General features: G+C 43.8%; 1 protein-coding gene across 1 annotated transcript; it reads right to left on the bottom strand.

Moving 5' to 3' along the window:
* Positions 1 to 1,567: 1,567 nt before the first annotated feature.
* Positions 1,568 to 27,633, bottom strand: SBNO1 (strawberry notch homolog 1). The gene is made up of 31 exons (XM_070950822.1): positions 27,435 to 27,633; positions 22,623 to 22,750; positions 20,206 to 20,515; positions 18,883 to 18,983; positions 18,284 to 18,380; positions 18,028 to 18,188; positions 17,094 to 17,227; positions 16,905 to 16,995; positions 15,990 to 16,151; positions 15,286 to 15,421; positions 15,066 to 15,171; positions 14,750 to 14,903; positions 13,740 to 13,922; positions 13,535 to 13,632; positions 12,919 to 13,070; positions 11,861 to 12,058; positions 11,580 to 11,744; positions 10,678 to 10,847; positions 9,376 to 9,507; positions 8,758 to 8,893; positions 7,975 to 8,087; positions 7,745 to 7,816; positions 7,101 to 7,200; positions 6,656 to 6,730; positions 6,346 to 6,492; positions 5,830 to 5,924; positions 5,620 to 5,712; positions 4,685 to 4,822; positions 4,441 to 4,517; positions 3,399 to 3,592; positions 1,568 to 2,033 (listed from the first exon to the last, which is right to left on the bottom strand). The coding sequence occupies exons 2-31, from the start codon at positions 22,746 to 22,748 to the stop codon at positions 1,891 to 1,893; spliced, it is 4,059 nt and encodes a 1,352-aa protein (XP_070806923.1). The 5' UTR covers positions 22,749 to 22,750; positions 27,435 to 27,633; the 3' UTR covers positions 1,568 to 1,890.
* Positions 27,634 to 27,792: the final 159 nt, after the last annotated feature.

Raw genomic sequence — 27,792 nt, 5'->3', positions numbered from 1 at the left:
AGGCCGAGAGGCTTCCCCAAATGTATGAAAATGTTAAATCCTCACTCAAGCCTTGAAACCCCCCCCTTTTTTTTCCCCTTTGGATACGAGGAACGGGATCCTAAACGTCGCTCATGGCTGGCAATAGGCAAGCAGAGCAGAGCAGGAAGAGCGGGCGGCATCTCCGAGACAGATCAGGGGAGGAGGGGGCCAAAGGCACGGAGATCCCACAGGGTCACCATCAACCAAACACAGGACTCCGAAGCTGGTTAGAACAGTAGTATTTTCTCTCTCTCTCTCTTTTTTTTTTGTTTTGTTTCTTTTTTAATTTGATCCCTTGCAAGATCTCGGCATACCTTGCAGGGCGGGGTGGACAGGTTTATACAATCTCAAAATGTTTCATAGTGCAACCTGTGCAAGCAAGAAATATGACAAACATTGTCCTTCACTTATAAACATCTACTATTATAGGCAAAACAAAACGAAAAGAAAAAAAAAAAACCTTACCCATATTCTTAGATAAGTGACTATTCACATTTTGTACATATACAAGTTTTTAAACAGTTCCAGGATAAACTCTACAATGTCTTACAGACGTAAAACAGGAAGTATTTAAGTTATGGGGGCAACAGAAAAAAAAAAAGAAAAATTAAAAAAAGAAAACCAACCCAGCACAGAAGCCGGGACTCTCGTATTGGGCTGCCTCCTCCCCATCTAGTCTACAGCTCAAGTAAAGTTTTATTTAACAACAACAACAGAAACCAACTTAAAAAAAAAAAAAAAAGTAAAAAGGGGACTGCGGTGGGAATTGGAAAAATTAAAAATGTGCACTTTAGTTTCCTGAAAAATAAAGGAAACTTTGGACAGAGAAGGGGAGGGGCATTAGGAACGCCATTAACCTATATTTTTTCTTTTAAAAAAGGAACTTCTTTAAAAAAAAAAAAAAACTTAAGATGGCTTCATTGTACAAGCACACGGGATACGCAAAGCCCAAAAAAGGAGAAGAAAGGAATGCGGGAGGGAGGGAGGGAGGGAAAAAAAATATCCAGGGAAGATTCAAATATATATATATATAATCCAGAAAAAAATACAATCACTTTTTGAAAGTTTGGTGGGGGGAGAAAAAAAAATATCAAAATGCAATTCTAAGGATGAGACCTTCCCTTTCTCTCGCTCCCCGCTGGCTTTCCGTACACCGAGACATGATGGGCAGCCTCAAAGTTGACACTGCCTTTAAAAAAAACAGGTTGCGAACATCTAGGCTTTCATGCTGCTTCTTTAAATAAAATGTACTTTTTAATATAATTTGGGACCTCTGTGGCGGCCACTATTTTTATATATATATATATATATATATATCTACACATACATATATATACAGTTTCCAAGTAGGACGTCTCCCGCAGCATGGCCCCGATGTTCAACCCTGAGCGTCAAATGAGTAAATGGAAGGAAGGGACAAACAGGTTCGGGGAAAAAAAAAATCTTCCAAACTGACCGGGTGCGTTTGTCGCTTAAGTAGAAGAATGTGTGTAGATGTGTTCCTAAAGCAGGGCTACAAAAGCCTGGAGAATTTTTTTTTTAAAAAAAAAATAATAATAATAATTAAAAAAAAGATGATGATGATGATGTGACCGCTGTAAAGCAAAGCTGAGCTTTCGGTCTTGGCCTCTCTTCTGTGCCTCCTCTTCCCTTCCGCGGAGTTGTCAAGTCAAGTCGGCATGACGGAACTGAAAACTTAATTCTTTGGAATCTGTCCCTGATCGTTCAAACCAAGAAAAAGGGAAAAAAATAAAAATAAAATAAAATAAAAACGAGGGGGAGGAGGAGGAGGAGCCCCCCAAAAAAGAAATAAAAATTGAAAGCACAACGCTTAGGGGCGGTCGAGCTGAAATACCACGGGGGTCTGTCTCATGCGTTGTTGAAGTGGGCGATGCTCTGCGGATGGTGCTGTTGCCAAATCTGTTGCTGCTGGACGGCCAGCTGTTGCGACTGATCGGAAGTCGAGAGGAGGTTGACGAGGGGAGACACGCAGTTTGCTGGAATGATCAAGCCTGCAACACAGTTAAGGGGCCGGTGAGGTCAAAGGAGCTGAGACGGGGAGGCTCTGCCTTGCTTCACAAACCAACGTTTGTTTGGTTAAGCTGCGAGCCCCGGTCCGTCTCCCATCGCTTAGGATCTTAGCAATAGCACTTAAGACTTATAGACCGCTTCGCAGCGCTTTCCAGCCCTCTCTAAGCGGTTTACAGAGTCAGCCTCTTGGCCCCCCCCCCAACAATCTGGGTCCTCGTTTTACCGACCTCGGAAGGATGGTAGGCTGAGTCAACCTTGAGCCGGTCAGGATCGAACTCCTGACAGTGGGCAGAGTTAGTGTGCAATATTGCATTCTAATCACTGCACAGGAAGGAAGGAAGGAAGGAAGGAAGGAAGGAAGGAAGGAAGGAAGGAAGGAAGGAAGGAATAGCAATAGCACTTAAGACTTATATACCGCTTCACAGTGCTTTTACAGCCCTCTCTAAGCGGTTTACAGAGTCAGCCTCGTGCCCCCAACAATCTGGGTCCTCATTTTACTGACCTCAGAAGGATGGTAGGCTGAGTCAACCTTGAGCCGGTCAGGATCGAACTCCTGACAGTGGGCAGAGTTAGTGTGCAATATTGCATTCTAATCACTGCATAGGAAGGAAGGAAGGAAGGAAGGAAGGAAGGAAGGAAGGAAGGAAGGAAGGAATAGCAATAGCACTTAATACTTATATACCGCTTCACAGTGCTTTTACAGCCCTCTCTAAGCAGTCTATAGAGTCAGCCTCGTGCCCCCAACAATCTGGGTCCTCATTTTACCCACCTCGGAAGGACCGAAGGCTGAGTCAACCTTGAGCTTGGTAAGATTTGAACTGCCCAAATTGCAGGCAGCTGGCAGTCAGCAGAAGTAGCCTGCAGTACTGCACTCTTAACCACTGCGCCACCGGGGCTCATATAACCATGGCTTAGGCTTTCTAGGATGGGTGTTTTTATTAATGGGTGGGACTTCCAACGCCCAGAATTCCTCAGTCAGCAACTTCCACTGCTGGGGGGGTTGAAGTCCACCCAAACTGGCTGGGGAATTCTGGGAGTTGAAGTTTATACATCTTAAAAGTTGTTGACCTTTGAAAAACACTGCTTTATAGTTTCTCTGAAGGGAAAAATAAATAAAATACTTTGTATTGTGCTTGTTTGCTTCCAATTTGCAAAAGCTGAACAGAAAGATTTAGGGGGCTTGGCTCAAGGGGTTTTCACCATCCCCCTCTCACACTCGGAGGGGGAGGGGAGTAGCAGGTTCAAACACAGAACGCAGGGAGATTGTTAGGACCGGGAGGGCCGATTAAGCAGAGAGATGTTCGGGCAGACAAAAGGGATTTTTGGCCTTCCCTGCCATTACTTGCCTACAATTCTCTGGCCATCCTCGGTCCGCAGGCGAACAATCTGCATTTTGACGTTTGTGCCGCTCACGGAGGCAAGGACCCCTTCCACTTTTGTCCAGACGCTCAAGACGGAACCGCAGAGGACGTAATAGATCCGGCAGCGCAAGCCGACTTCACAAACGAGGCCCAGACCGGCCTTTTTGCAGTTGCCTCTCCTGAAAAAGAGGAAAGGAAGGTGCTCAATGCTCAATTTAAAAAAAAAACAAACCAAGAAATGAATATGGAGTTTTGTTTCCTGCACATAGTCAAAGATGGGCTCCCGAATAAAATTATGAATAATTTTGGAGTGCACTTTCAAAGTTTACCAGATATATATATATATATATATATTAAAAAAAGAATCCTATAGAATCACAACGGCAAAATGATGGAGTCCAGCAAAGTGTAAATCCTCAAGTCGAATGAGGAGAAAACAAGGGCCACAAAGTTACTCCTTCCGTGTGGTCCTTGGGGCTCTCTGAAGGCTTGGTGGTTTTCTTGCAGACGTTTCATTACCCAAGTAGGTAACATCATCAGTGCTAGAAGATGCTCTCTGTTTATATCCCAATCAAGGAACTACCCCACACAGTCAACAACAGGCTAATCAAGGAATAACCAAGAAGACTCCCACCAACACCGATAGGGCAAGCCACTTGTATATAAAACAGAGAGCAAACCTTCCTTCCTTCCAGCACTGATGATGTTCTCTAGATGGGTCATGAAACGCCTGCAAGAAAATAACCAAGCTCAGAGAGCACCAAGGACCATACAATCCCTCTCCTCCTTCACTCTGCAAACCCCTCTCTCCCTTCTACCACTGATGATGTGATCTAGTTGGGTCGTGAAGCGTCTGCAAGAAAATAACCAAGCTCAGAGAGCAATTCAAATCCTGAGTTCAACCTTTCCAGCTGGGTATTTTGGTTTGATTGGGAAGTCCCACTGAAATCCTTTTTTTTTTTTTTTGAGAGCAGTCCCACTGTTTTGACTGTCCCCATTGTCCCACTCCCCACAAAAAAGAACTTACCAGTAAGCATGTGTGCATGTGTCTGCCGATGAGGTGTACTGTTCTACCCAATGAGCCACAGCATCGTCAGAGGATACCTAGAATTATGCACAGCAGTTATTAAATAGTCAGATCTGGCTGGAAACCCATTCGGAAGCCATGAATGAGGTTTCTCAGCCTTTAAAGACGCAAAATTAAATCTGCAATCAAGCAAAAGTTACGCACGTGTATGATTAAAAAGGTAACTTTTATAAAGACGGCTCACTTTTTTATATTTTTTCTTTATTTCAGAGTAGGTTTCCAGTTTCAATTGTTTTCCGGTATTTGGCCTGTAAACCAGGAAAAGCTTCTTTTTGGGGTTCACCTCTTTCATGAGGATGGCAGTTTTCTTACTATTTCGTATCTGGTTAAAAAAAAAAAAAGGCGAAGGGGGAGGGGGGGGAGAGAAATGAAAATAGAAAGACAAATTCCGTTTGTACCTCCCAGAATATAGTGTTGAGATTACTCCTAAATTACCCATTTAATGAACCTGGACGGAGTACAAAAATCTAATTCCTTTTTTGTACAAAATTTTATCAACAGAATGTGTGGCTGTTCGCTGCCAAAACTCGGCTAAAAAGGCAAATTTTAGAATCCAGAAGCCTGGATAAGTTTTGTTGGCCGGGGAATTCTGGGAGTTGAAAACCTATACATCGTCAAGCTGACAAGGTTGAAAAATGTTGCTTAAGCCAAACTCCCCAAGGAGGCCTTAGCCGAAATCCTCATTTCCAATACAGGTAGTCCTCAATTTACAACAGTTCATTTAATGACCTTTCCAAGTTATAACGGAACTGGGGGAAAAAATGACTTGTGAGTGACCGTTGCAGCATCCCTGAGGTGATGTCATCAAAATCTGGATGCTTGGACGTAAAATGGGGCAAAAGTCACTTAACGAATTTTTCACTTAGCAACAGAAATGTTGAGCTGGTCCAATGTGGCCGTAAGTTGAGGACTACCGTGTTTCCCCAAAAATAAAACCAGGTCTTATATTAATTTTTTGCTCCAAAAGATGCATTAGGGCTTATTTTCTGGTTAGGTAATATTTTGGGGGGAAATACAGTACTAAATGCATCCATCTGGCTGACAATCTTAACCGGGGCTTATTTTGGGAGTAGGGCTTATATGAAAAAGTTAAGCCAGACTTTCAAACCGGAGCCTCACCTGAAGCGATAAATAAAACCCGTCCTCTGGCCCGCGCTGTTCACTCCAAAGCTTAGTTGCTTCCTCCCAAGACATGCCTCTCTCCACGCTTATCTAGAAAACAGGAATAGGAAGCAGGCTTGATGGCCAATGCCATGTTCTTCTGAAGAAAGGCAGATGGGGACGCATATTTCAGAATTTCAGACCCAACCTGACCATCCAAGAACTTACAGTGTATAGTTCGACGTGTCCGGAGGTAGAATAGCCTGGAGTTAGAAATTTTTTAGCATCTGCTTTCCTCACTTTTTCATCTCCCGATCCCAAATCTGGAAAAACAAAAAAAAAAAAAATCACAAGAAAGAATGAGATCAGCAATGGACACATATACAAGGTAGTCTTTGACGTACAACCACAATGGAGCCCCAAAATTTCTGTTGCTAAGACAGACAGTTGTTAAGTGAGTTTTGCCCCCATTTTACGACCTTTCTTGCCACGGTTGTTAAGTCAATCCCTGTGGTTGTTAAGGGAGCCACACACGGTTGTTAAGTGAACCTGGTTTCCCCTTTTGATTTTGCTGGTCGCAAAAGGGGATCACGTAACCGCGGGACTCTGCAACAGTCCTAAATACGAATCAATTGCCAAGTGTTCACTTAGCAACTGTCTCACTTAGCCACAGAAATTTTGGGCTCCACTGTGGCCGTAAATCATGGTCTAGCTGTACTGCCCAGCCTGGAAATGCCTCCTCACCTAATATGCCCATGTCGTATCTCCCGTTCTTCTTCGCGTTGTGGATGACTGCGTTTAGCGTATCTGAGAAATACTGGAATAGAGCATTCTGTTGGTGGACTTCCATGCCTAAGATCCGGTTCAGGAATTTCCCAATATTGTTATAATCTAAAAAAGAAGGGAAATGAGGTGACGTTGGTGAGAAAACAGGCGGGGTCCATTCCCTGCCCTCCGTGCTGAGCAAGAGGAAAATAACCCCAAAGCTCAGCCATGCATCATTAACAAAGAAATACTTCCAGAAAGAAGTTGCCAAGCATGGCAAAAGAAATACCTTTGTCAAGAGTAAGAATTCCAGACCGATCTTCGACGTTGATTAGGCCGACTCCTATCAACCCTTGTCGAACATCTGGGAGGAAAAGAGAGAGGTTAAACTCAGCGTTTCAAGACAGCCATTGACTGCATGAGTAGGAATACAAATCGGAACCCCAAATTAAAAAATGACGATCTCTTGCAGGCTTCGAAAAGAAACGCAGCAGCAGAAAGAGATGGCTAGATTTTGTCTGCCCAAATGTTGAATCATTAAATGGCTGGAATGCCATGATCAAAAATGAATGTTTGGTTTGCTTGGCTGAAAATAAGAATCTACAATTATCCCAGAAACTGTGACGGGAACTTAGCTGCGCTTTTTGGAGATAAGTATAAAGAAGCAATCCAATTTCAATTCAAGAGGGCTTTTTCCAAGTTTTATTTCAATGGGGAAAAAGCACAAAACATACCTTTAAAAAACTCTCCTGGATAATCTGCTGGCGGAGACACTAACGGGGAATCCAAATTCACGATGGACTTCATGACTATTTCCAATGCATTTCGGCCATACTAATTTCAGAGGAAGAAAAAACAACTATAGTCTTTGCAATACAGAATATTACAGTTTATGCACATTCATGTATTATATTACTATTGTAATATCCCACTTTTTCATACTGTATAAAGGTAAAGGTTCCCCTCGCACATCTGTGCTAGTCGTTCCTGACTCTAGGGGGCAGTGCTCATCTCCGTTTCTAAGCTGAAGAGCCAGCGCTGTCCGAAGACGTCTCCATGGACATGTGGCCGGCATGACTCAACGCCAAAGGCGCACGGAACACTGTTACCTTCCCACCAAAGGTGGTCCCTATTTTTCTACTTGCATTTTTTACCTGCTTTCGAACTGCTAGGTTGGCAGAAGCTGGGACAAGTCACGGGAGCTCACCCCATTACTAGGGCACTAGGGATTCGAATCGCTGAACTGCCGATCTTTCGATCGATAAGCTCAGCGTCACAAATATATCTATGGATATGCACTGCACTATTTCAAAGGAGAAAGGAAAACGAGTTAAAAATGGCACCGAATCAAGAAGTAGGAAAGGACTGCAATTTTTACCTTGTTGTCAAAGTTGAATCTACTCAAATCTCTAGTTTCTGTTGCTCTTCTATCTCCGTGGGTGAGAGCTCCCTGTTAAAAAAAAAAAAAAAGCAAAAAAAAAAGATGATTTACAAACCAAGAGACAGAAGTTTGCTGCCTTTTAAAAAATAACAGGGATCGCCTTTTGTCAAAATCAGGACGGATGTAATCAATGATCCACCAGGAGCAACTCTCGGCAAACGTCTTACCAAGCTCTCCAGCCTTTTGGCAACAATCGAGGCGAATCTTTGTTCTCCCGCCAATTCAGAAATTAGGAAGACGTACTCCGGGGCAGTCACTTGGTTAGACCGGTGAGTTCGTCCTGGAGATTAAGAAAAAGGCAAATTTGGTTTGCTGGGTGTCAACACAGCACTCGCCCCAAAGTCACATACATGAAGGGGATGCGCCTTATTTTATTGGAATAAATTTACACAGGCAGCTCGACTCTCGATTACTTGGGACATGTTACATTCTATAAAAAAGCTAGAACGCAACAAAAAGAAAAGCCTCACAAATACATATAAAAATTACAGGGAGTTTACCACCCACCCTACCAGCCCTGACATTATCTTCTTCCCCCCACCCCGCATCTTGTGACGATATCTGAATAAAGTTCAGCGGATGGTAGAAAGATTCAACTTGTTCACATTTCCAGCTGGAAACTTTTATTGCGATACAATAAAAGGCGATACAAACTTAAAATTGGATTCTTCAATCAACTGACAAGCCACTTTGAGTATACGCACAGGATTTGCATAGCAATTTGGCCCTATCAGTAAGTCTGGGAAAGTCTGTTTTGTCACCTTGCCACCCAAATAACTTCTATTAATGTTTGATACAGAGCACAAGTTTTTTTTTCCTATCAAAGCATCTTTCAATCTGAAAGCCTAGAGAGGTTTTATGAACTTGGAGGCCCTTGGTAGAATTACACCACACTGAAGCTCAGTGCTAGAGGCCCTGTTTCCACATTCAGCCAACCTCAAGAGACTCACCAAACTGCTGAATTGCCCGATCGGCACTCCACGGCAATTCCAGGGTCATATGTACCCTCCTTCTCTGATTTTTGGCCCTTCGATCTGCCTGCAAAGATATGCCGGAGCTGGCGGCTTCGGAGATGATGGCGATGTTCTAAAAGGCAGAAGGAGGCGAAGGTGAAGAAAGTGAGATGTATAAATGCAAACTTTCGGTCGTGAAAACATAATGCGATATATTTGAGAAAGCTATCACCTTTTTTTTTGGCAATTAGATTTTTCCCCCCCCAACTTATCTCACAAATGTTTTATCGGTGTCACCTTCCCTGAGGAGGAAAATCATCTGTGGCAGAGGATGTTCCCAAGATCAACAGCTTGCACTGATCACACTTTTCTTGCAAAAGTGCAAGCCAAACCCCCTTGCCAAAGCACAGCTGCCTTGGCACAAACTAATTCCAAGCAAGGATTGACTTATGGCATTATTACCTGAACAGTTTCAAGTTTCAAAAACGAAAAGGACAGTTATATTTGGACACTGTCGTTTTGAAAGAAAAGTACAGTCCAGAGCACCAAAGTTGTTGTTGTTTTTTAACTGGCTGAAAATGTAAATATTTCGACACTGAAGCGAGCGAAAGGTACCTTATCTCCATCCATGAATCTCTGCTTCTCGGTGATATTTAGGATTTCCACAGGGACATCAAGTTCAGATCTTGACTCGTAGGAGATGCTGCCATCGTCGTTGCTCACGACCCTTCCTTTGCGACCTGTCATCTTCAGAAGAATGAGTCGCATTAGCAGGCCACGTCAAGCGTTGAGGCCTGTGAAATAACTCTAAAAACCTGTCCAATATTCTTCCAGGCTATGCTGAGGAGAAACTTACTGGGGACATACAGGTAGTCCTTGACTTGCAACCACCACTGAGCCCAAATTTTCTGCTCCTGAGCAAAATAGGTGTTGCCCTGTTTTATGATCTAGCTTGCCACAATTAAGTGAATCTGTCATGGCTGCCATTCTGCTAGCTTCGCATTGCATCTTGAATCAGAGGAAGAGGAGGCAGCGTGGGAGTCAGGGTCAGCATCAAGGCAACCTGAGAGCTCCGAGGGGGAAGAGGGAATGGAACTGGCAGAGAGAGAGAGAGAGAGAGAGAGGGGGGGGGGGGAAGAGAGAGAGAGAGAAAAGAAAGAAAGAGAGAGAGAGAGAGAGAAAGAAAGAGAGAGAGAAAGAAAAAGAGAGAGAGAAAGAAAGAGAGAAAGAAAAGAAAGAAAAAGAGAGAGAAAGAAAGAAAGAGAGAGAGAGAGAGAGAGAGAGAGAGAGAGAGAGAGAAAGAGAGAGAGAGAGAAAGAAAGAAAGAAAGAAAGAAAGAAAGAAAGAAAGAAAGAAAGAAAGAAAGAAAGAAAGAAAGAGAAAGAGAGAGAGGGACCCTGGGCTGTCCCTCAGCCCTCAGATGGAGAGTCAACAGCTCCCAGGTCTGGAGGTGGCTGATGAGGAGGAGGAGGAACAGCTGGGTCCAGTGCCTGACACGCGGATGCTCAGAATACAGAGGAGAGGAGAGCAGTGGAAATCTATGGGCCGGTCCTTGGGACGGAAGAGCCACCGCTGCTAGCGAAGCCCCACCCTAGCTCTGGGGATCAAAGGCAGGAGGTGGAGATAAATAGGTGTGGCAGACAACTATTCATCTCCCTGCCGGCCGGACTTGTTAGCCTGCGGTGAGAGAGAAACTTTTTGCCGGGGCTGCCAGCCCTCCTAATAAAGGAATCATTGAAGGTTTGTCGTGTTTGGGGAGCTGGGTCAGAACACTGACAGTGACAAGTTGTCTATTTTTAATGCAAGGCCTCTTGTGTCACAACCCTTATTCTTACAACTCCTTACACAAGGAAAGGCTCCCTCCTTGTAAGAGTTTTAGCTAAAAGCTTTCCTTCCCGGATCATCCAAGCCACCTACCTCGGCCACATTCTCAGGGCCTCCCAGTTCATCGATGAGTTCATCCAGCGTGTTAGGAGGGAGATCTTCGGAAAGCTTTTCCAGTTTATCCAGCAATTCTTTCTTCATCTGCTGGGCCCTTTCCACGGCATCCTGACTCGTCACGTAGCTGGTGTTTGTGTTACTGGGTGCTATGAAGTACCAAAACCGGAGGGAAAACAGAGGGAAGGATTTTTTTTAAAAAAAGGAGCGCCAGGTTAATCCATGGAATCCTAAATTCAGGAGAGGTTTGATACCATTTTTTTGCAACAAATTTTATGAAGAGTATAGAAGGCTTTCAATAAAATTGGCCAGTTGGAAAAAGTGCAGGCAGATTACCGTATTTTTCGGAGTATAACACGCACCTTTTTCCCCCAAAAAAAGAGGGTGAAATTCTGGGTCCGTCTTATACTCTGAATGTAGGAGGCCTGCCCAGCCTCGCAAACGGAGATTTCAGAGGCTGAAAGAAGCCTCTGAAAGAAGCTTCAGAAAAAAAGCCTCCAAACAGAGCTTTGGGGAAAAAAAGGCTTTTTTTCTGAAGCTCTGTTTCGGAGACTTTCAGAGGCAGAAAAAAAGTTTTTCCTGAGACGGAGTTTCAGAAGTTTCAGAGGCAGGAAAAAAAGCAAGGCACAGAGCTCACAACCAATGAACCTGTTGCTAAAATCCACCTCTGGGAACAGCTGATTGGGGGTACTCCACCAATCAGCTTTTTTCTTATTTTCCTCCCCAAAAACTGAGTTGCATCTTATACTCCGGTGCGTCTTATGCTCCGAAAAATACGGTTCTTCTGATTTTTGTTTGCAGACTTTACAATTAATGCTTCCACGCCAGGCAGAAACTTTCTGACAGCCAAAACAGATGAGAAGACCTCTCGGGTGACTTACCAGAGACATTTGTAGAAGGGGTTACGACTGTGGAGGAGAGAGAACTTGGCCTTTTGGATCCGAGGCCAGATGCTAGTAAGGCACTCTGAATGGAATCGGGGTCTATGCTCTTTTTCTTTTTCTTCTCTTTATTTTTCTTATGTTCTTTCCGGATCAGCCAAGGGTCTGAGAAGAAAGGGGGAGGGGACAAACAAAGTGGGCAAGCAAAACCTCACCAGCTTTATCCCAAAATCACACCCCACCCTAAAGTCGTAAAAATGAGAAAGACCAAATCGTCTCACCATCCTCATCATCTTCACTAGATTCGTCTCTAAAAGGGTTGAAGTCATCATCGTCTCCGGAACTTAAAAAGTGAGAACTCTCGTTGTCGCTCTCTTCGTTCTCCGAGGCCTCCGATTCACTGAAGCTTTCGTCAGAACTGCTCCCGGCCAGGCCACCGGTCTTACGGGCTTTCTTGACCTCCCTCGTCATTTCTTCCCCTTTTTGTTTTTTTTCCATTAAGCAAAAGTTAAGAAGGAACATTAGAGAAAGGGGCACCTCGATTCTTGGAGGGGATTGGTTAACCAAAAAAGAAAAGTGACTTTCTGTCTGAGAAGCATCGCCTCGGAACTGAACAAGAATAAGACGCCAAAGGAAGAAACGGTGCAGATTCTCCTGACTTAATTCACGCATTGAATTTTTATTTTTCACCTCTCCTAAGTATTATTCTGGGTTGTTCTCTTTGGAAATGGCCATCATGAAAGGCTGGGTCTTTGCTAGATACTGTTTGGTGGAAGAGCTATATCAGGGGTCTGCAACCTTAAACACTCAAAGAGCCATTTGGATCCATTTCCCACAGTAAAGAAAACATCAGGAGCCACAAAACCCTTCCCGTGCCTGACTATTTCTTGAGCGGCCACAAAACTAGCATATGTAGTTGAATCAAATGTTCTGTTTTCTTCTGAAACTGTTCTTTTCTTGGATTTATGCAGGGTTGGCCTACCAGGGGATAGAAAAGCTCAATAAATCGCGTACCGGCGGGTGTCGCACATTGGCGGCTATGACGCATATTTTGAGTGACAGGGAGCCACAGCAGAGGGGTGAAAGAGCCACAAGCGGCCCCAGAGCCGCGGGTTGCTGACCCCTGAGCTATCCTGTAAGGTGTCTTCTGAGGCTGTTTTTAGAACCACCTCTGGTGCTAAGTCTCCCCCTTCCTAAGCTACTAATCAATAATATTTCTCAATTCACAAACTTTATCAGCTCCCTCCTCCTCCTCCTCTAGCTTTCCTAAATGGGCATAGCACATCTATATAAAATAGCACTCCAAATAAAAATAGCAATGGAACGGACTCCGTCTTACCTTTACGTTTCTTTACTTTATCCTCCTTGCAAGGACTGTCCCGAGGAGAGCTGTGGTTACTCTGGAGAGACAGGTCGATTCCCAGCAAGCTGAAAAGTTTCTTCCGATCGGGAGCTGGGAAATGTTTCTCAATGAGGGATTGAAACACCCCCCTGTAAAGTTTGGAGAGAGAAAAACAGCGGTGTTTTAACACTAGCCCAAGAGCATCACCTAGCGTAGCCAGAATTGAGGGGCTGTGGCACGAAACAGCGATCTGGGAGTTATGCGCGGACTCCAGAGCCTCCAGAGTCGGACAGCAGAGAGGCAGAGGAACAGGAGGAGCCTGTTCCTAGTGCATGCATGCGCAGAGCTGCCAGAAGCCAAGAACAGGGACGACTTGGGAGTAAGGCCTGGAGATGATTTCTGTTTGACTCTGTGCTCCGTGTGGCTTTGCCAAGTAGGTCTTTGGCAGTGTGTCAAGGGAGATAAAGGTGGGTGATTATCCTGAAGGACTTTTTGCGACTAATTGGGACTCAGCTGTGAATGAACATATTTCACAGCTGTTGCAATAAAAGAGGTTTTTGGGACTACTCAAAAGTGTTTTAATGACTCAGGAAAACGAGGTCACAATACTAACTTTGCTGTGGAAACAAAGTCATTCAGTTCCCCGCCACCTTCTTCCAAAGCTTCCAAAGTCCTGGCTTCTCCTGTGGACTGCAGCCCGATGACCACGCACTGTAGGAAGGAAAACACATGGGGAAGCTTTTAAGCTCTTCTCAACGTGGAGGACGGGTGCTTCCCCAGTCATTCCCGGACCCTCAAGTCAAGGGTCACCAACCCACCTTGCCGTTCTTGATCTCTTCCCGGGCCAGCTGCACCACTCGCTTGACTTTGGATGCAATGCAGAGGTATTTAAAGAATCTCTGGTGAGCAGACCAGAACTGGCCCCACATGGACTTCTTCATGCGCTGTTCGGCGTCAATGAGGTCAGCTGCCTGTTGGAATTTCTCCCTGGCACTTACCCACTGGAAAAAAAAGAAGGCAGAATTTTCAGGGAGACATAAAAAGATCAGTAATATAAAATGGGAGGATAGGATGCTAGACTAAACTGACTGCTGTCCAAAGGGGTTCCCCCACCCCACCCCGAAAAGGCAGCTGGAGTTTCTTGGTGCTTTCTTCGAAAACGTTTCGCTTGTCTTCCAAGAAGCTCCTTCAGTTCCGTTCTGAAGTTCTTCTTGGATGACAAGCGAAACGTTTTCAAAGAAAGCACCAAGTTAAATCCAGCTGCCTTTTCGAAAAAGTACCTCTGGGACAACCATGACCTGGAGGATTGAGAAGCTCCACAGACAGACAACTGATTCTTAAAAGTCTAGCTCTTAAATTTTGGGTTTAAAAAAACAATATCTGGAATCCACTATTTTTCAGTAACAGAGAAATCACTTTTATAAACTATCTACTGAAATGTCGGGTTTTAGCCTAGAAAAGGTGGTTATATACTACCAATAACAATGTGGTTGAAGCATTACTACATCTACTCCTTGCTCCAATAACGTCGCACAGGGTTCACCGAATGAATTCCTTGGAATGGAGGAAACCCAGGTTCTCTGGGAGGCTACAAATCCTGCGAGACTCTAAGTTCTAAGCCCCCTCTGGGACCGGGGATAAAACGTCCGCAGAAAAACTGATTAAGGCTTTGGAGACCCAAGTATGGTTAGTAGAACTGATTTCACGCTGTTCTGTTCGTCTTTACACCCTTCCAAAGATTCACTCGGGTATCTCTTGCAAGGAGTTAACGCAACGATCTTTCTCAAAGCATCCCGAACTGCCAACTTCTCCCTTTTTAAAGGCTTACCATTTTCACAGATTTATTATACATTTTGACGTAGTGCTGAGAAAGATGAACTTCGTCTATTTTGAAGGTGACCCCTGAGAAGCTCAGCTGCCTGGCTATGTACATTCCTCTTAGCTTCATATCCATGGCAACTATTTCCATGGCACCCACACCTCTGAAGATTAAAAGAAGAAGAAGAAAAAAAAAAAAAAGACAATTTTTAAAGGGAGATTATTCTCCCAGGGACCTGCTGGAACTTTTGAGAAAAGCTACGCCAATGCTTCTGACGATCGCTTCTCCCATTTGACGCAACACCAGTCAAGACCTACGAACATACCTTCTTTCAACTGCTTGGATAAAGTCGCTGAATTCCCTAAATGGGGTCCCTTCCCCCCAGATCCCAAGGCGGTTCATATATGCCATGTTCCGGGGCTCTGAAGCACCTGAAAGCCAACATAAAAAAAAAAAAAAAGGGAAATTATCCAGGCTTTTTTTTCCCCCTTTGAAAACAGCCTTGCAATCCACTCGATGTTCAAATGATGGAAAATGGTCCTTACCTGTGGCACTAGCATAAATAACCCTGGCCTTTGGAAGCTTGTTCTGCAGTTCCAGAACAGCTAAGCCTGTCTTCGTTGGTTTTGAAGAGCCAACCGGGCAAAGGTTTTTAGCCTTGTGGCATTCGTCAAACACTATCTGAAGACGTGGTTAAGAAGCAAGACATTTCACAAACATTTGTGTATAAAGTTACATGGTAAACATTTCACTGAATGGAAGCCAGAAAATGTTGTCCATAACGAATATATATTGATCAACTAGTTATGTTTATTTTACCAATGCTGAACGATAAATCTTTTCGCTGTAAGTAAGGGATGTTAACGAAAGTTTCAAAGGACTATTCCAGGCAAACATGGAGATTTAAAGATCAGCACATCCTTCTGAGAATTAACTAGGCTAGATACAAAACTTAGCAGTGTTTTTCAACTGTGGCAACTTCCTGACATGTGACCTCCTGACATGTGAATTCCCCAGCCAGCGAGGGCATTGTTGAGAATTCTGAGAGCTGAAACCCATACCTCTGAAAACTGAAAAATTACTTTATCTGGAGCGTCGCCACTCTATCTGGAAGCATTATCTGCTTTCCAAATTTTTGATAGCCTTGGAATTGGAAAATGCAACTTATAAAAGAGTATCAGACACCAATCAAAAGATGCTAATTTAAAAGGAGGGATATTGCCCCAATCTAGCAACTGGAAAAGGATACCACTCCGTCAAAGTCGTCTCCACACCAATGAAGAAGCTGCTTGAGCCTGGTTTTATATTTTCCTCCAGACTGACTTTCCCCGATAAGTGAGGAATAAGTTGCAAAGATGACCCCCTTCTTCACGCTTCCATTATGCTTGGAAGAAATTTTTCCATATTTGAACTAAAGCAGAAATAAGATCAGAGGTATGAAGGCTGTTCTGTTCTATTACAAACGTGCATGCATTATCTTCCCTTACTCAACTCCAAATAGCATTAAAAGCTGCATTCTTAAAAAGAAAAACATTTCTGATTTTATTGTGCTTGGCACTCAAAATAAATCAGAAAGCTGATGGACTCCCACAGAAGTTTCTGCTTTGGTATTTTTTGTTTAGAACACTCTTCACTCTGTCACTGTATACAAGTTTCATTAAACTGAGAAAGACTGTCTTATGTATCACATATTAAATATGTTTTCCAGGAACAATTAATCTTGGTAACTAATTTGTCCAATGAGATGTTATAAATACACAAATTCTAGCAAGTGGTTTCCTTCTGTATAACTTCCCAATAGAGGGAAATCTAATTTAATTTTTCACATTTTTACGGGAGAATGCAGAAATACAATACTATTCCACATAATTTAATTCCCTCATGTTTCAGTAACTGAGGATTTGAAACCCCCTCCCCATTATGACCTTCAAAACATGCAACATGCCTACTGCAACGATTAACCCGAAAAATAATTTGTGAACGAGCAATTGTTACACTACTTCCAACACAGCGCAAGCAAACCTAAAAGTAACAAAACTATCTATGGTAGGTTTCTGATTTAAATTCTAAAACAAAGCATTCATCGGGCATGCATCTCACACAAGCCTACCTAATGGTTTTTGTTTTTTTGCTTCAACTGTACAATAGTAAAATATTTCCACACCTTGTTTAATGAATGGACCAAAATGTTTTTGGCGCCAATATCTCTCAAGTCCCTTTCGGCATCGTATTTCAGATCGTTTGAAACACTAAACCTGGAAGAGAGCAAAAGCAACAAACCCACCATGAAGACAAAGTCAGTGACAAGGAGAACCACACCCTCCTAACCCTGATGCCCGAGTATGAGACTTACCACACTGCCCTTTTTCTACCCAAGAGATAGTTTTCATAAATGATGCCACCAATGGTTCTTCCTTTCCCTACACCGGCACCGTCGCCTATTAAGAAGCCAGCTCGGTCTCCGTTCGGTAGGAATGTCTCGTGTTGCTGTGGGGAAGTGACAGAATTTATTTAGTGTGTGGCCTAGAGTACATGGATGAGAGCAGTGAAGATGTATAAAAGGAGCACGTATGAGGGAAATATGTAGTCAATTGGGTAAACTAGGAGGAATTCAAGAAGTAATATATAAGCTACAGGTTACATTTTGAAACAAGTTGCTTAGTGAGAAGGGAAAGAATGTTCTATAGATTCATTATCTAGACCAGGAGTTCCCAATCTTTTCTTCACCACGGATCCCCTTTAAATACCTTTTGTGGCCACGGACCCCCAAGACTTAACTCAAGATTTAAATCATAACATTTCTTCAAGTCTTTGCGGAATCCCGTGACAACATTCCGGGCTCTCAGGTGTCTTCAGATCACAGGTTGAGAACCACTAATCTAGGCTATTTTTCTGATTAAGCCTGGTATAAGTTAGTTGGAGAAACTCTGCTTTTACAGAAATAGCAATAGCACTTAGATTTATATACCGCTTCACAGTGCTTTTACAGCCCTCGCTAAATGATTTACAGAGCCAGCCTCTTGCCCTCAACAGTTTGGGTCCTTATTTTACCGACCTCGGCAGGATGGAAGGCTGAGTCAACCTTGAGCCGGTGAGAATCGAACTGCCCAATTGCAGGCAGCCGGCAGTTAGCAGAAGTAGCCTGCAGTCCTGCATTCTAACCCCTGAGCCACCACAAAAACCTGTTACAATATCTGTGGCAAGAACTTGTCTTCGGTCTCAGTTTTGGTGGGCTTCGGGACGGGCACGAATTTGTAGCTAGCCTTCGACGAAGGAGGAGGCAGTACCTGTGCTGCGTAAGTAATTGCTTCAAGCTGCAAGGCTGACAGCCAACCGCTGTCGATGCTTTCTTCCGGAATGGAAGATTTGTACCATACTTCAGGAGGGGTCACGCTGGAGAGGGAACTGGTTTCTACCACCGGATCAGGATGGCGCAAGCCGATTTTTACTGCGGGAGAAAAGGCAGGGTTGTGTAAGGCGGTGTTTCTCCACCTTGGATATATTCGGGTATTTAATGTTGATAAAAAGCCATAGTGGGCGTACATTTTATGGGCATATATTCGGCATAGGTCTCTGCGTGGCCCATTTCTTCTTCGTCCTCTTCCTCTGGTTCTTCTTCCTCTTTTGTGACGGGCACTTTCTGCAGGAAAGAACAGAGGGTGTTGCAATCTGTCTCACACAAAGCAGCAAAGTTCAAGGGTGAGCAGATAGAGACAGTTGCCTAACCTTACAACCTTCTTCTTGCTGAATTTTAGAATGCTCTCCTTCTGAGTCCAGTTATTTTCCACCAGAAGAGATTTTAAAATACCCACAGGGGGTCTTAGACCTGTACTATGTTACTTTGAAGCAAAGAAATGTGTGCCTGAAATGTGTCGGTATATTATATTTTAAAAAGGCTGAGCAGGGTGCTCACTGGTAAACAGCACATCTACAAAACTTCTAAAGGTTTTGTCTCCAATACGATATTATGATCAAGTACACGAAACCAAGTATTAAAAAGAAGTCAGTCTATACAACACAGCAAAATCTAGGATTTCAGAGTTTAAGGAACAGGGTTTCATTGTAACATGAACATTACATAATACATGAGATGAATAAAATCAAATAAAGCCATATAAATATAAATCTAGGGTCGTACATACCATGGTAGGAGAGAAGCTTCTCATTTTTAGATCGTTTACCCAGATCCTCGTGACCTCTTTAGTTGAAGTCTCCTTTTTAACAGCACCGTTACTCATATCAGCTGAAAGGAAAACGTCCCAAAGATTAAACATTTAAGAAAAATGTTTATGATGTAATACAAGTATTCTCGAAGCCGGTGTAAATGAGAGGCAATTTTTTTTATCCACCAAAACACCACAGTGCAGATGAGCTTCAAGACAGTCTTAAATTTACGGCTACCAGGAGGATGCAAAGTGTAAAAGCACCAAAGTTGGATGAAGATTACGCCGAATTTCCCACATGGGGATGAGAGAAAGGAAACTCTATAGCCCGTTTCAACAGTGGAAGTGATCTTACCAAGCATAGTGGTAACGTTTACCACGTTTGAGGACAGAAGAAATATTTCTGTAAAAAAGGCAACATTTGGGACCTCAATATGTTTTTAACATCCAGCTGTTTTAGCTTTCTTTTTCTCTACCTAAATGAATAATTATGAGGATAGCATTGCAGTATGGGTAGGGTGATTAAATAGTCAAGGTTGGACACCCCTGGACTAAAGAATTCCTAGTACAGGTAGGTCTCGATTTAGGACCATAATTGAACTCTGTTGTTAAGCAAGATATTTGTTAAGTAAATTTTGCCTCATTCTACGGCCTTTCTTGCCACAGCTGTTAAGTGAATCACTGCAGTTAAGTTAGTAAAACCGTTCTTATTTTTCCCCCTGACTTGTCAGAAGGTCGCAAAAGGCGATCAGGTGAACCCGGGACACTGCAACCGCCGTAAATGTGAGTCAGTTGCTAAGTGTCTGCATTTTGATCACGTGACCCTTAGGGGAATGCTGCAACGGTCGTGTGAAAAACCCTCAACCCTCAGATGGAGTCAACAGCCTTCAGGTCTGGAGGTGGCTGATGAGGAAGAGGAGGAACAGCTGGGTCCAGTGCCTGACGCGCAGAGGAGAGGAGAACAGGGGAAATCTATGGGCCGGTCCTTGGGACGGAAGAGCCACTGCTGCTCCCAAAGCCCCACCTTAGCTCTGGGGATAAAAGGCAGAGGGCGGAGATGAATAGATGTGACAGACAATTATTCATCTCCCTGCTGGCTGGACATGTTAGCCTGTGGTGAGAGAGAAACTTTTTGTCGGGGCTGCTGGCGCTCCTAATAAAGGAATCATTGCTTCAACTACAGAGGGTTTGTCGTGTTTGGAGAGCTGGGTCAGGACAGTCTACGTAAGTTGAAGGGACACCATTCCCTATCCCCAAGCCCGCCCGCCCGCCAAAATCCATTCAGACGACTCCGCTACTTACTCGCCGCGGTCGCCACAGGAGGGGCGATGTTGGGCGGAGGCTTCAGTTTCATCAGTTCATTAAGACTGTTGTTCTTGAGGAGATCTTTCAGCTGGATCTGGTCCTTGGGCAAGGGGGTGGTCAGGGTGTTGCGCGCCACGGGCACCGTCACGGAGGGCCGTGTGGTGGTGCTGGTTTGTATGATTTTTGCTACGGTGATGGTCTGTCTGGTACTGGTCACGGGGGTCGTTTTCGTCATGACGATGGTCGTCCCCAGCGTAGGCAGCTGGTTGATTTGATTCAGGACAAAGGTTGTGGTGGAAGGTGGTTGCTAAAGGAACGGGAAAAACTCGTTCTTGTGGTTGCAGGAGAACCACGGACAACTGCCCGGCATTTTTCTTCCTAACTTAGGGGTGGAAGTTGTTTCGACTGCAAGCGATTCTAAGTCGGCAGGCAGCAAACAGGATTAAAGTAGCAAAATGATCATAACATAATATAAAACCTACAGTGGCCTAGAGGTGGAGCTCTCTGCTCACAATCTGGAGGCTGTGAGTTCGATCCTAGGTAGAGGCAGATATTTCTCTCTCTGGGCACGATGAGAATGTATCTGCTGAACAAAACTCCGTACTGGCGACAGGAAGGGCATCCGGCCAGTAAACACTCGGCTCCATTCAGTTGCCCAGACTCCACCCCGCAAGGGATTATGGGGTCATTAAAAGATGATAATATAAAATCTACAGCAACATTAGAGACGTATCATTCATGCTGAGGAATAACTTTCTATTAGTCTTTCTAAAACAGGCAAGTTTGGGCAGGTATTCTAAATGCTGATAGGATGAGGCTGACCTGACTTCAGGTAGAAGGATGTGCCATAGGAAAGAGGCAGGTGGTTTGATTCTACAGACTCCGTACAACGGTTTGGAAACCTTCTCTAAGGATCCTCTTTGGATCTGCCTTTGGATTATGGATTTTCTCTCTGGCCGCTCTCAGAGGGTCAGATTAGGTAATCATCTCTCTTCAGCCTTTATTCTTAACACTGGTACACCACAGGGTTGCGTGTTGAGTCCCTTACTCTATACTCTTTGTGTGCATGACTGCATTCCCACTCACGTTAGTAATACCATTACTAAATCTGCAGATGATACAACAGTGGTGGGACTCCTCTCCGGTGGGGATTAGTCTGCCTAGCGACATGAGGTGGACCGGTTGCTTTCATGATGTGGAGACAATAACTTGGTCCTTAACACCCACCAATAAGACCAAGGAGCTTATAGTGGACTATAGAAGGAATAGATCAGACATCCAGCCCTTACTTACCAATGGAGACCGAGTGGAGCAAGTGGCCAGTTTTAAGTGTCTGGGTGTTATCATAAAAGAGGACCTGACCAGGGGCACTCACATTGCAGCACTGGTTAAAAGGGCCCAGCAGAGATTATATTACCTGAGACTTCCCAGGAAACAACAACTGAATGAAAAACTTCTGGTGACTTTCTACTGCTGCACTATAGGGAGTATTTTAACTTACTGCCCCTGTGTATGGTTCTGAATTGCAGCTTATCACTGGTAAATATCCTTGTAAACAGATCAAATAGTAGATATTTGCATTGCTAGAGAATCCTTCACCTAGCTAATGAGTTAAACCAGTTTGTATATTCAAAGAATAAACAAACTGGACGTTAGGCACAACTCTCTGAGCAACAAAACAAACACAATATCACAGGTTGATATTAAGCCCTGTGTGAATACGGCTGCTAGACCTTTGTCTCTGGTTCAGCAAGTTCTATAAGCACAGCCAGTAACTGGGGTGCATTGTGGCCATAATCCCCAATTCACAGCTCCAAGGAGGGGCTGGCCAAGCATATTTGGTGTGGCTTCTTGTATTGTCTGAACTCAGTCATGGTTCTGTTATTCCTTACACAGAAACCAATCTACCTTGGCCAATGAAAACTTTCTCAGAGGAAAAGTGTGCCTCAAATAGCACATCTGAGGCTTATATTTTGCAACTGACAAAAGGGACAGCAATGCAACATGTTGCATTCTTAGAGGAGAAACCTGGTAAGGAGATTAATGTGACATAAAGTCGATACAATGTTTTAAATGGGCCAGCAGAATATAATCTGAAAAAGTTTATTTCCCAGAGCTGAACATTATAAATCTAGCCTTAATTCCTTATTCCCATAGATGTCAAGCAGGTTTGATATATGGCAGACACACGAAGGTCAGTACCAATTTTACAAGTCCCAGGAAATCTGAGAATGAAGGCTTTCCATTTACAGGTAATAAAGTAACAAAGTTTAGAATGATGTTATTTTGCTATGTTGATAAAATAAATAATATCCAGCTTTTCTCTGCCTAGTAATGGACTGTATCAGCAATGGATTTTTTTCCCAGGGAAATAAAAGTAACTCAAATACAAAATTGTAGAAATGCTTTCCAACCTGCTGAATCGCTGGAGGTGGAGTTGCGAGGCCCATGTCTGGAGAATCGATATCAAACAAGTCATTTGGACTAATTCCACTTTCACTTAAAGCTGTAAGCAAAAGATCCTGTCCTGGTTCCACCATTTCTGAAATAAACAAAGGCAAATGATAGATAAGCTTTTCCCACCGGGACAGCTGCTTCTACTAAACCATTATTTCTTTTATCTTTTTACTTCTAAAATGGCATCGTATTGCCTCTCAGTTGCCATCCCTTAAAAGCTCCCCCAACTTAGTTCAGAAGCACCTAAAACATGTGACAGAAAATGATCATTGCATAAGGAAGGCTGAATGAAAATCAGATTCGGACAACCATTTGTCTGAAATGTTAGAGAGTTTCCTGCTGGAACAGGGGTTGGACTAGACGACCTCCAAGGTTCCTTCCGGTTCTGTTATTTTGTTAAATCCCTTCTCCAAGTCATTCTCTAAAGAGCAATAGTTTGGCTAAATGCCAAAGAGCTTTCAGTTTCCCCAGCCCAGTGAAGAGCAATCTTCTTTGTAAATAAACCATGAATCCAAAATACAAATATGATGAAATATCCCATTAATCTTTAGAGCGTAACAGCAGACAGGATCAGAACCTGACAGTGCTGGACACAGATAACAAGGTAACCCCCCATGTTCATGCACCCATTAGCCACCCCCACCAAAAGTATTTCGTTTTTATATGTTTAGCATATTTAGGAACTGCCCGTCTGCCTCACGGAGGAACTTCTAGCTTTTTTTCTAGCCAAATTTTCCTGGATTGCTACTAGAAGGCAGACCACATCACACTGTAGGTAAATACTCCGCTGGAGTAGAGAGTGGTTGGTTTTTGTTTTTTTTTTTTAATTGTAACTGCTCACATCAAGTTTAGCCCCGTTTCTCTGAAGTCACCCAAGAAGACAGGAAGCCTCTGTCTTTGGCCATGAGGTTCCAGGAATTAAATTTAAAAAGAAAACAGGAACCATGAACTGCGCTACTAGAAAGCGACGTACACATTCCAATTTACAGCTTAAGCTTCTTTGATGATCTCCCTGTAGTGCATGTACCCTACAGTGACAAACCCAGATTCCACCAACTTATCGGGGGGGGTTCATTTTCAAGCTTGACGTAGCATGCAGATTTTTACACTCCCTTTCAAAGGGTTGTAATGAAAGAAAAACCAAACACAAAGACACGTAGCAACTCAAAGTTCAAACTGCCCTGTGTTGCTAACCTAGAGGCCAGGGTAAAATTTCCTCAGAGCTACCAAAAAAACCCTCAAGACCTTCAAGAATTATGAACGAGCGCTCCTTAACCCTGCATGTTATCAAAACAAAAGGTTCTGGCGTTCTCCTGAAGATTGCAGTGATATTCTTCAAGGTTTGAAACTGAATTAGTTTCCAAACAATTAGCGCTTGCTTCGTGAGACACAGATATCACTTTCCAAAACAGATTGATAGAAAATTATGCATTGGTCAATACAACCAACGCAGCCTTTGCCTGGAGGAAAGAGTTTAATGAGCGTAGAGTCAAGCAGGCAGTTTCTTTGCCTGAGATCTTCTCAACTGTCCTTGTCAGGATGTAAAATCTAATCAACGATAATCCCGAATAATGTCACAGAGACTTGAAGACTCTCTTCTGTGCAAGAGGGCATAGTAAAAGAGAAAATAAACCTTATAAATCTCCCTAGGTGGCCTTCCCAGCCACGTGTTAGAACATAAACTTCCGGATAGGGCTGGATCTAAGTGAACACTCAGACCCCACATTTGCCCCATAGATCAACCTGAATGAATCCTGTTAGCAGCAGCAACCAGATAGATCCTCCAGGGCTGGAGAAGGGTAACCAATAGAGAGTGACCTGGAAACAATAGTTGTTTCTCTTGAGCCAGCCAGGAGGAACAAACTGCGGCCCCCTCCCCTTGTTTAGCAAAAAAAGGGGGGCTCCATGCTTTCCAGCCTTCCCACCCATCAAGAGGGGATGGCTCCAGGCTCCAGTCTTTCCACCCAGCACATCTGGGAACAAAAAAGGCAGGAAAACAAGGGCTGGGAGAAGAAGGACACCCTGCAATTGCGGACCGAAGGCAAAGTTTCCCAGGGCTGCGGAGGGGCCACCCTGCGTGCATACTATGATCCTCTGGACCCCCTTGTGCTGGAGTCCACAGGCACCTTTGACCTTAAATCGCCAATACACACACACACATACATACATGCACTACAATGTAAATCACTGTATTATATTTATTTTATTTTTTTATAATTAAATTTATATATAGCATGAGTATATATATATGCAGAAATTTATATAGAAACACAAACATACCCACATATACACATGCTGTATTATATACAGCATTTGTGTGTTTATATGTATATACACATACTGTGTGGGTGTCTATATATATATATGAAATGTCAATGGGAGCCGGGAGGGGAGGGGGGGGGCTCCCACCTCCCACCCCTTATTCCTATCCCCCTACTCTCCCCTGAAGGCTCCAAAGCAAGCCTCCTCTTTCCATTTCTTAAACTGTCAAGACACACAAAGACACACACACACACATACATGCATATGCACACACACACACACACACACATATACACTATTTAATATATAACATTAAACTGTACCTGTGTGGATAGATAGATGGAGAGAGAAAGAGATTTTTCTATTGTATGTCAATAGGGGACAGGTGGGCTCCCCCCCCCCAAAGCTTCCAAGCAAGGCTGCCTCTTTCTTTCTTAAACCAGGGGTCCCCAAACTTGGCAGCTTTAAGACTTGTGGACTTCAACTCCCAGAATTCTCCAGCCAGCGTAGCTTAGCATAGCTGGCTGGAGAATTCTGGGAGTTAAAGTTCACAAGTCTTAAAGCTGCCAAGTTTGAAGACCTCTGTCTCAAACAGTCAAAATATACACACCCAACCCACATATACATAATTTAATATATAATATTAAACTATGTGTACATATATGTGTGGATAGATACATTTCTATATATGTGTGGATAGATAAAATTTCTATATATGTGTGGATAGATAAAATTCCATGGCTGGGGGGAATGTCTCCCCACATGGCTGCCTTTTTCTCTTTCTTAAACAGTCAAAATACACACACATACACACACATAATTTAATATATAATATTAAACTGTGTATGTGTATATGTGCGTAAATAGAGACAGAATTTCTCTTAGGGGCCAGAGGTCTCTCCGCAAAAGCTTCCAAGCAAGGCTGCCTCTTTCTTAAACAGTCAAAATACACACAGACACTATTTAACATATAACATTAAACTATGTGTATATATGTGTGGATAGATAGCATTTCTATTAGGGGAGTTGTCTCCCCTACACGGCTGCCTTTTTCTTAAACAGTCAAAATACACACACATACATAATATATAATATTAAACTGTATGTGTATTTATGTGCATGGATAGAGACAGAATTTATCTTAGGGACCAAGGGTCTTTCTGCAAAAGCTTCCAAGCAAGGTTGCCTCTTTCTTAAACAGTCAAAACACACAGACACACACTATTTAATATATAATATTAAACTATCTATGTATATGTGTGGATAGATAGCATTTCTATTGGGGGGGGGTTGTCTCCCCTACAAGACTGCCTTTTTCCCTTTCTTAAACAGTCAAAATACACACACAGCACACACATATATAATTTAATATATAATATTAAACTGTACGTGTATATATGTGTGTGGTTAGACAATTTCTATGGGGGGGGGCAGGAGGGTCTTTCTCTCCCCCAAGGCTTCCAAGCAAGGTTGCCTCTTTCTTAAACAGTCAAAACACACAAACACTCAGACACTATTTAATATATAACATTAAACTATGTGTATATATGTGTGGATAGATAGCATTTCTATTAGGGGCCGGGTCTCCCCTACAAGGCTGCCTTTTTCTCTTTCTTAAACAGTCAAAATACACATACAACACGCATATACATAATTTAATATATAATATTAAACTGTACGTGTATTTCTCTGTGTGGAAAGACTATTTCTAGGGGGGGGCAGGAGGGTCTCTCTCTCTCTCTCTCTCTCTCCCCCAAGGCTTCCAAGCAAGGTTGCCTCTTTCTTAAACAGTCAAAACACACAAACACTCAGACACTATTTAACATATAACATTAAACTATCTTTATATATGTGTGGATAGATAGCATTTCTATTAGGGGGGTTGTCTCCCCTACACGGCTGCCTTTTTCTTAAACAGTCAAAATACAAACACATACATAATATATAATATTAAACTATCTCTATATATGTGTGGATAGATAGCATTTCTATTAGGGGCCGGGTCTCCCCTACAAGGCTGCCTTTTTCTCTTTCTTAAACAGTCAAAATATACACACACACACATAATTTAATATATAATATTAAACTGTGCGTGTATTTCTCTGTGTGGAAAGACTATTTCTATGGGGGGGGGGCAGGAGGGTCTCTCTCTCTCTCTCTCTCCCCCAAGGCTTCCAAGCAAGGCTGCCTCTTTCTCTTTCTTTCTCTTTCCAGGGGATTCAGCACCAAAGCCACCCGGACTCTCCCGGCGGGACGGACCCATGCAGAAAGCGGCCGGGAAGGGGGTTTAAAAAAAAAAAAAAAAAGCCACCCGCTTTCTGAGGAGAATAAGCCCCTTCCCCTCGTCCCCGGGCCTAATGCGGACCCCGCCTCGGAGCCCTTCGTCATGCATCGCCTCGCCCGCTTCAGAGCCTTGGCTCTTCTCCTCAGGCGGCAGCGACTCGGACCGCGAAGCCGGGCAAGCGGGCTGAGGGAAGGAGGTGGGGGGGGTGGAAAAAGAGACTCACTCTGGCCGCGTCGGGAAGGCCCCGTCGGGACCGTTTCCCTTCCTCCTCCTCCTCCGCTTCTTCTTCTTCCGCCGCCCTCCTCCTCCTCCTCGCCGCCGCCGCTGCGTCCTCCCCGCGGCCGTCGCCTCAGCAGCCGTCGCGCCCGTCCGCCGCTTTCTAACTCGACGCCGCCATCTTGGCCCGCGCGCCCTCCGCTCGCTCGCGCCCTCCCTCAGGCGGAGAGGGGAGGGGGGGAGGGGGATAAAAAAAAAAAAAGGCCAAAAGGAAGGAGGTGCGCCTGCGCGGAAGGGCGGCGTTGACGACGGCCACGCCCCCGACGTGACCGCCGCGAGGCGAGGGACGCGTTTTTCTCTCTCCT

The sequence above is a fragment of the Pituophis catenifer genome, unplaced genomic scaffold (genome assembly GCF_029215685.1).
Source record: "Pituophis catenifer annectens isolate HBS135680 unplaced genomic scaffold, rPitCat1.0.hap2 SCAF_10, whole genome shotgun sequence".
Lineage (NCBI taxonomy): Eukaryota > Metazoa > Chordata > Lepidosauria > Squamata > Colubridae > Pituophis > Pituophis catenifer.
This window is presented reverse-complemented; position numbering and strand designations above follow the sequence as displayed.

Excerpts from the sequence above, each read along its gene's own strand:
- SBNO1 (XM_070950822.1), bottom strand. The coding sequence starts at position 22,748 with ATGGTGGAACCAGGACAGGATCTTTTGCTTACAGCTTTAAGTGAAAGT. Across the intron at positions 18,189-18,283 it reads CGAATATATGCCCATAAAAT|TAAAAATCGGCTTGCGCCAT; the intron begins GTACGCCCACTA and ends TTTCTCCCGCAG. Across the intron at positions 15,422-15,989 it reads GAGACGACTTTGACGGAGTG|ATAGTGTTTGACGAATGCCA; the intron begins GTATCCTTTTCC and ends CCACGTCTTCAG.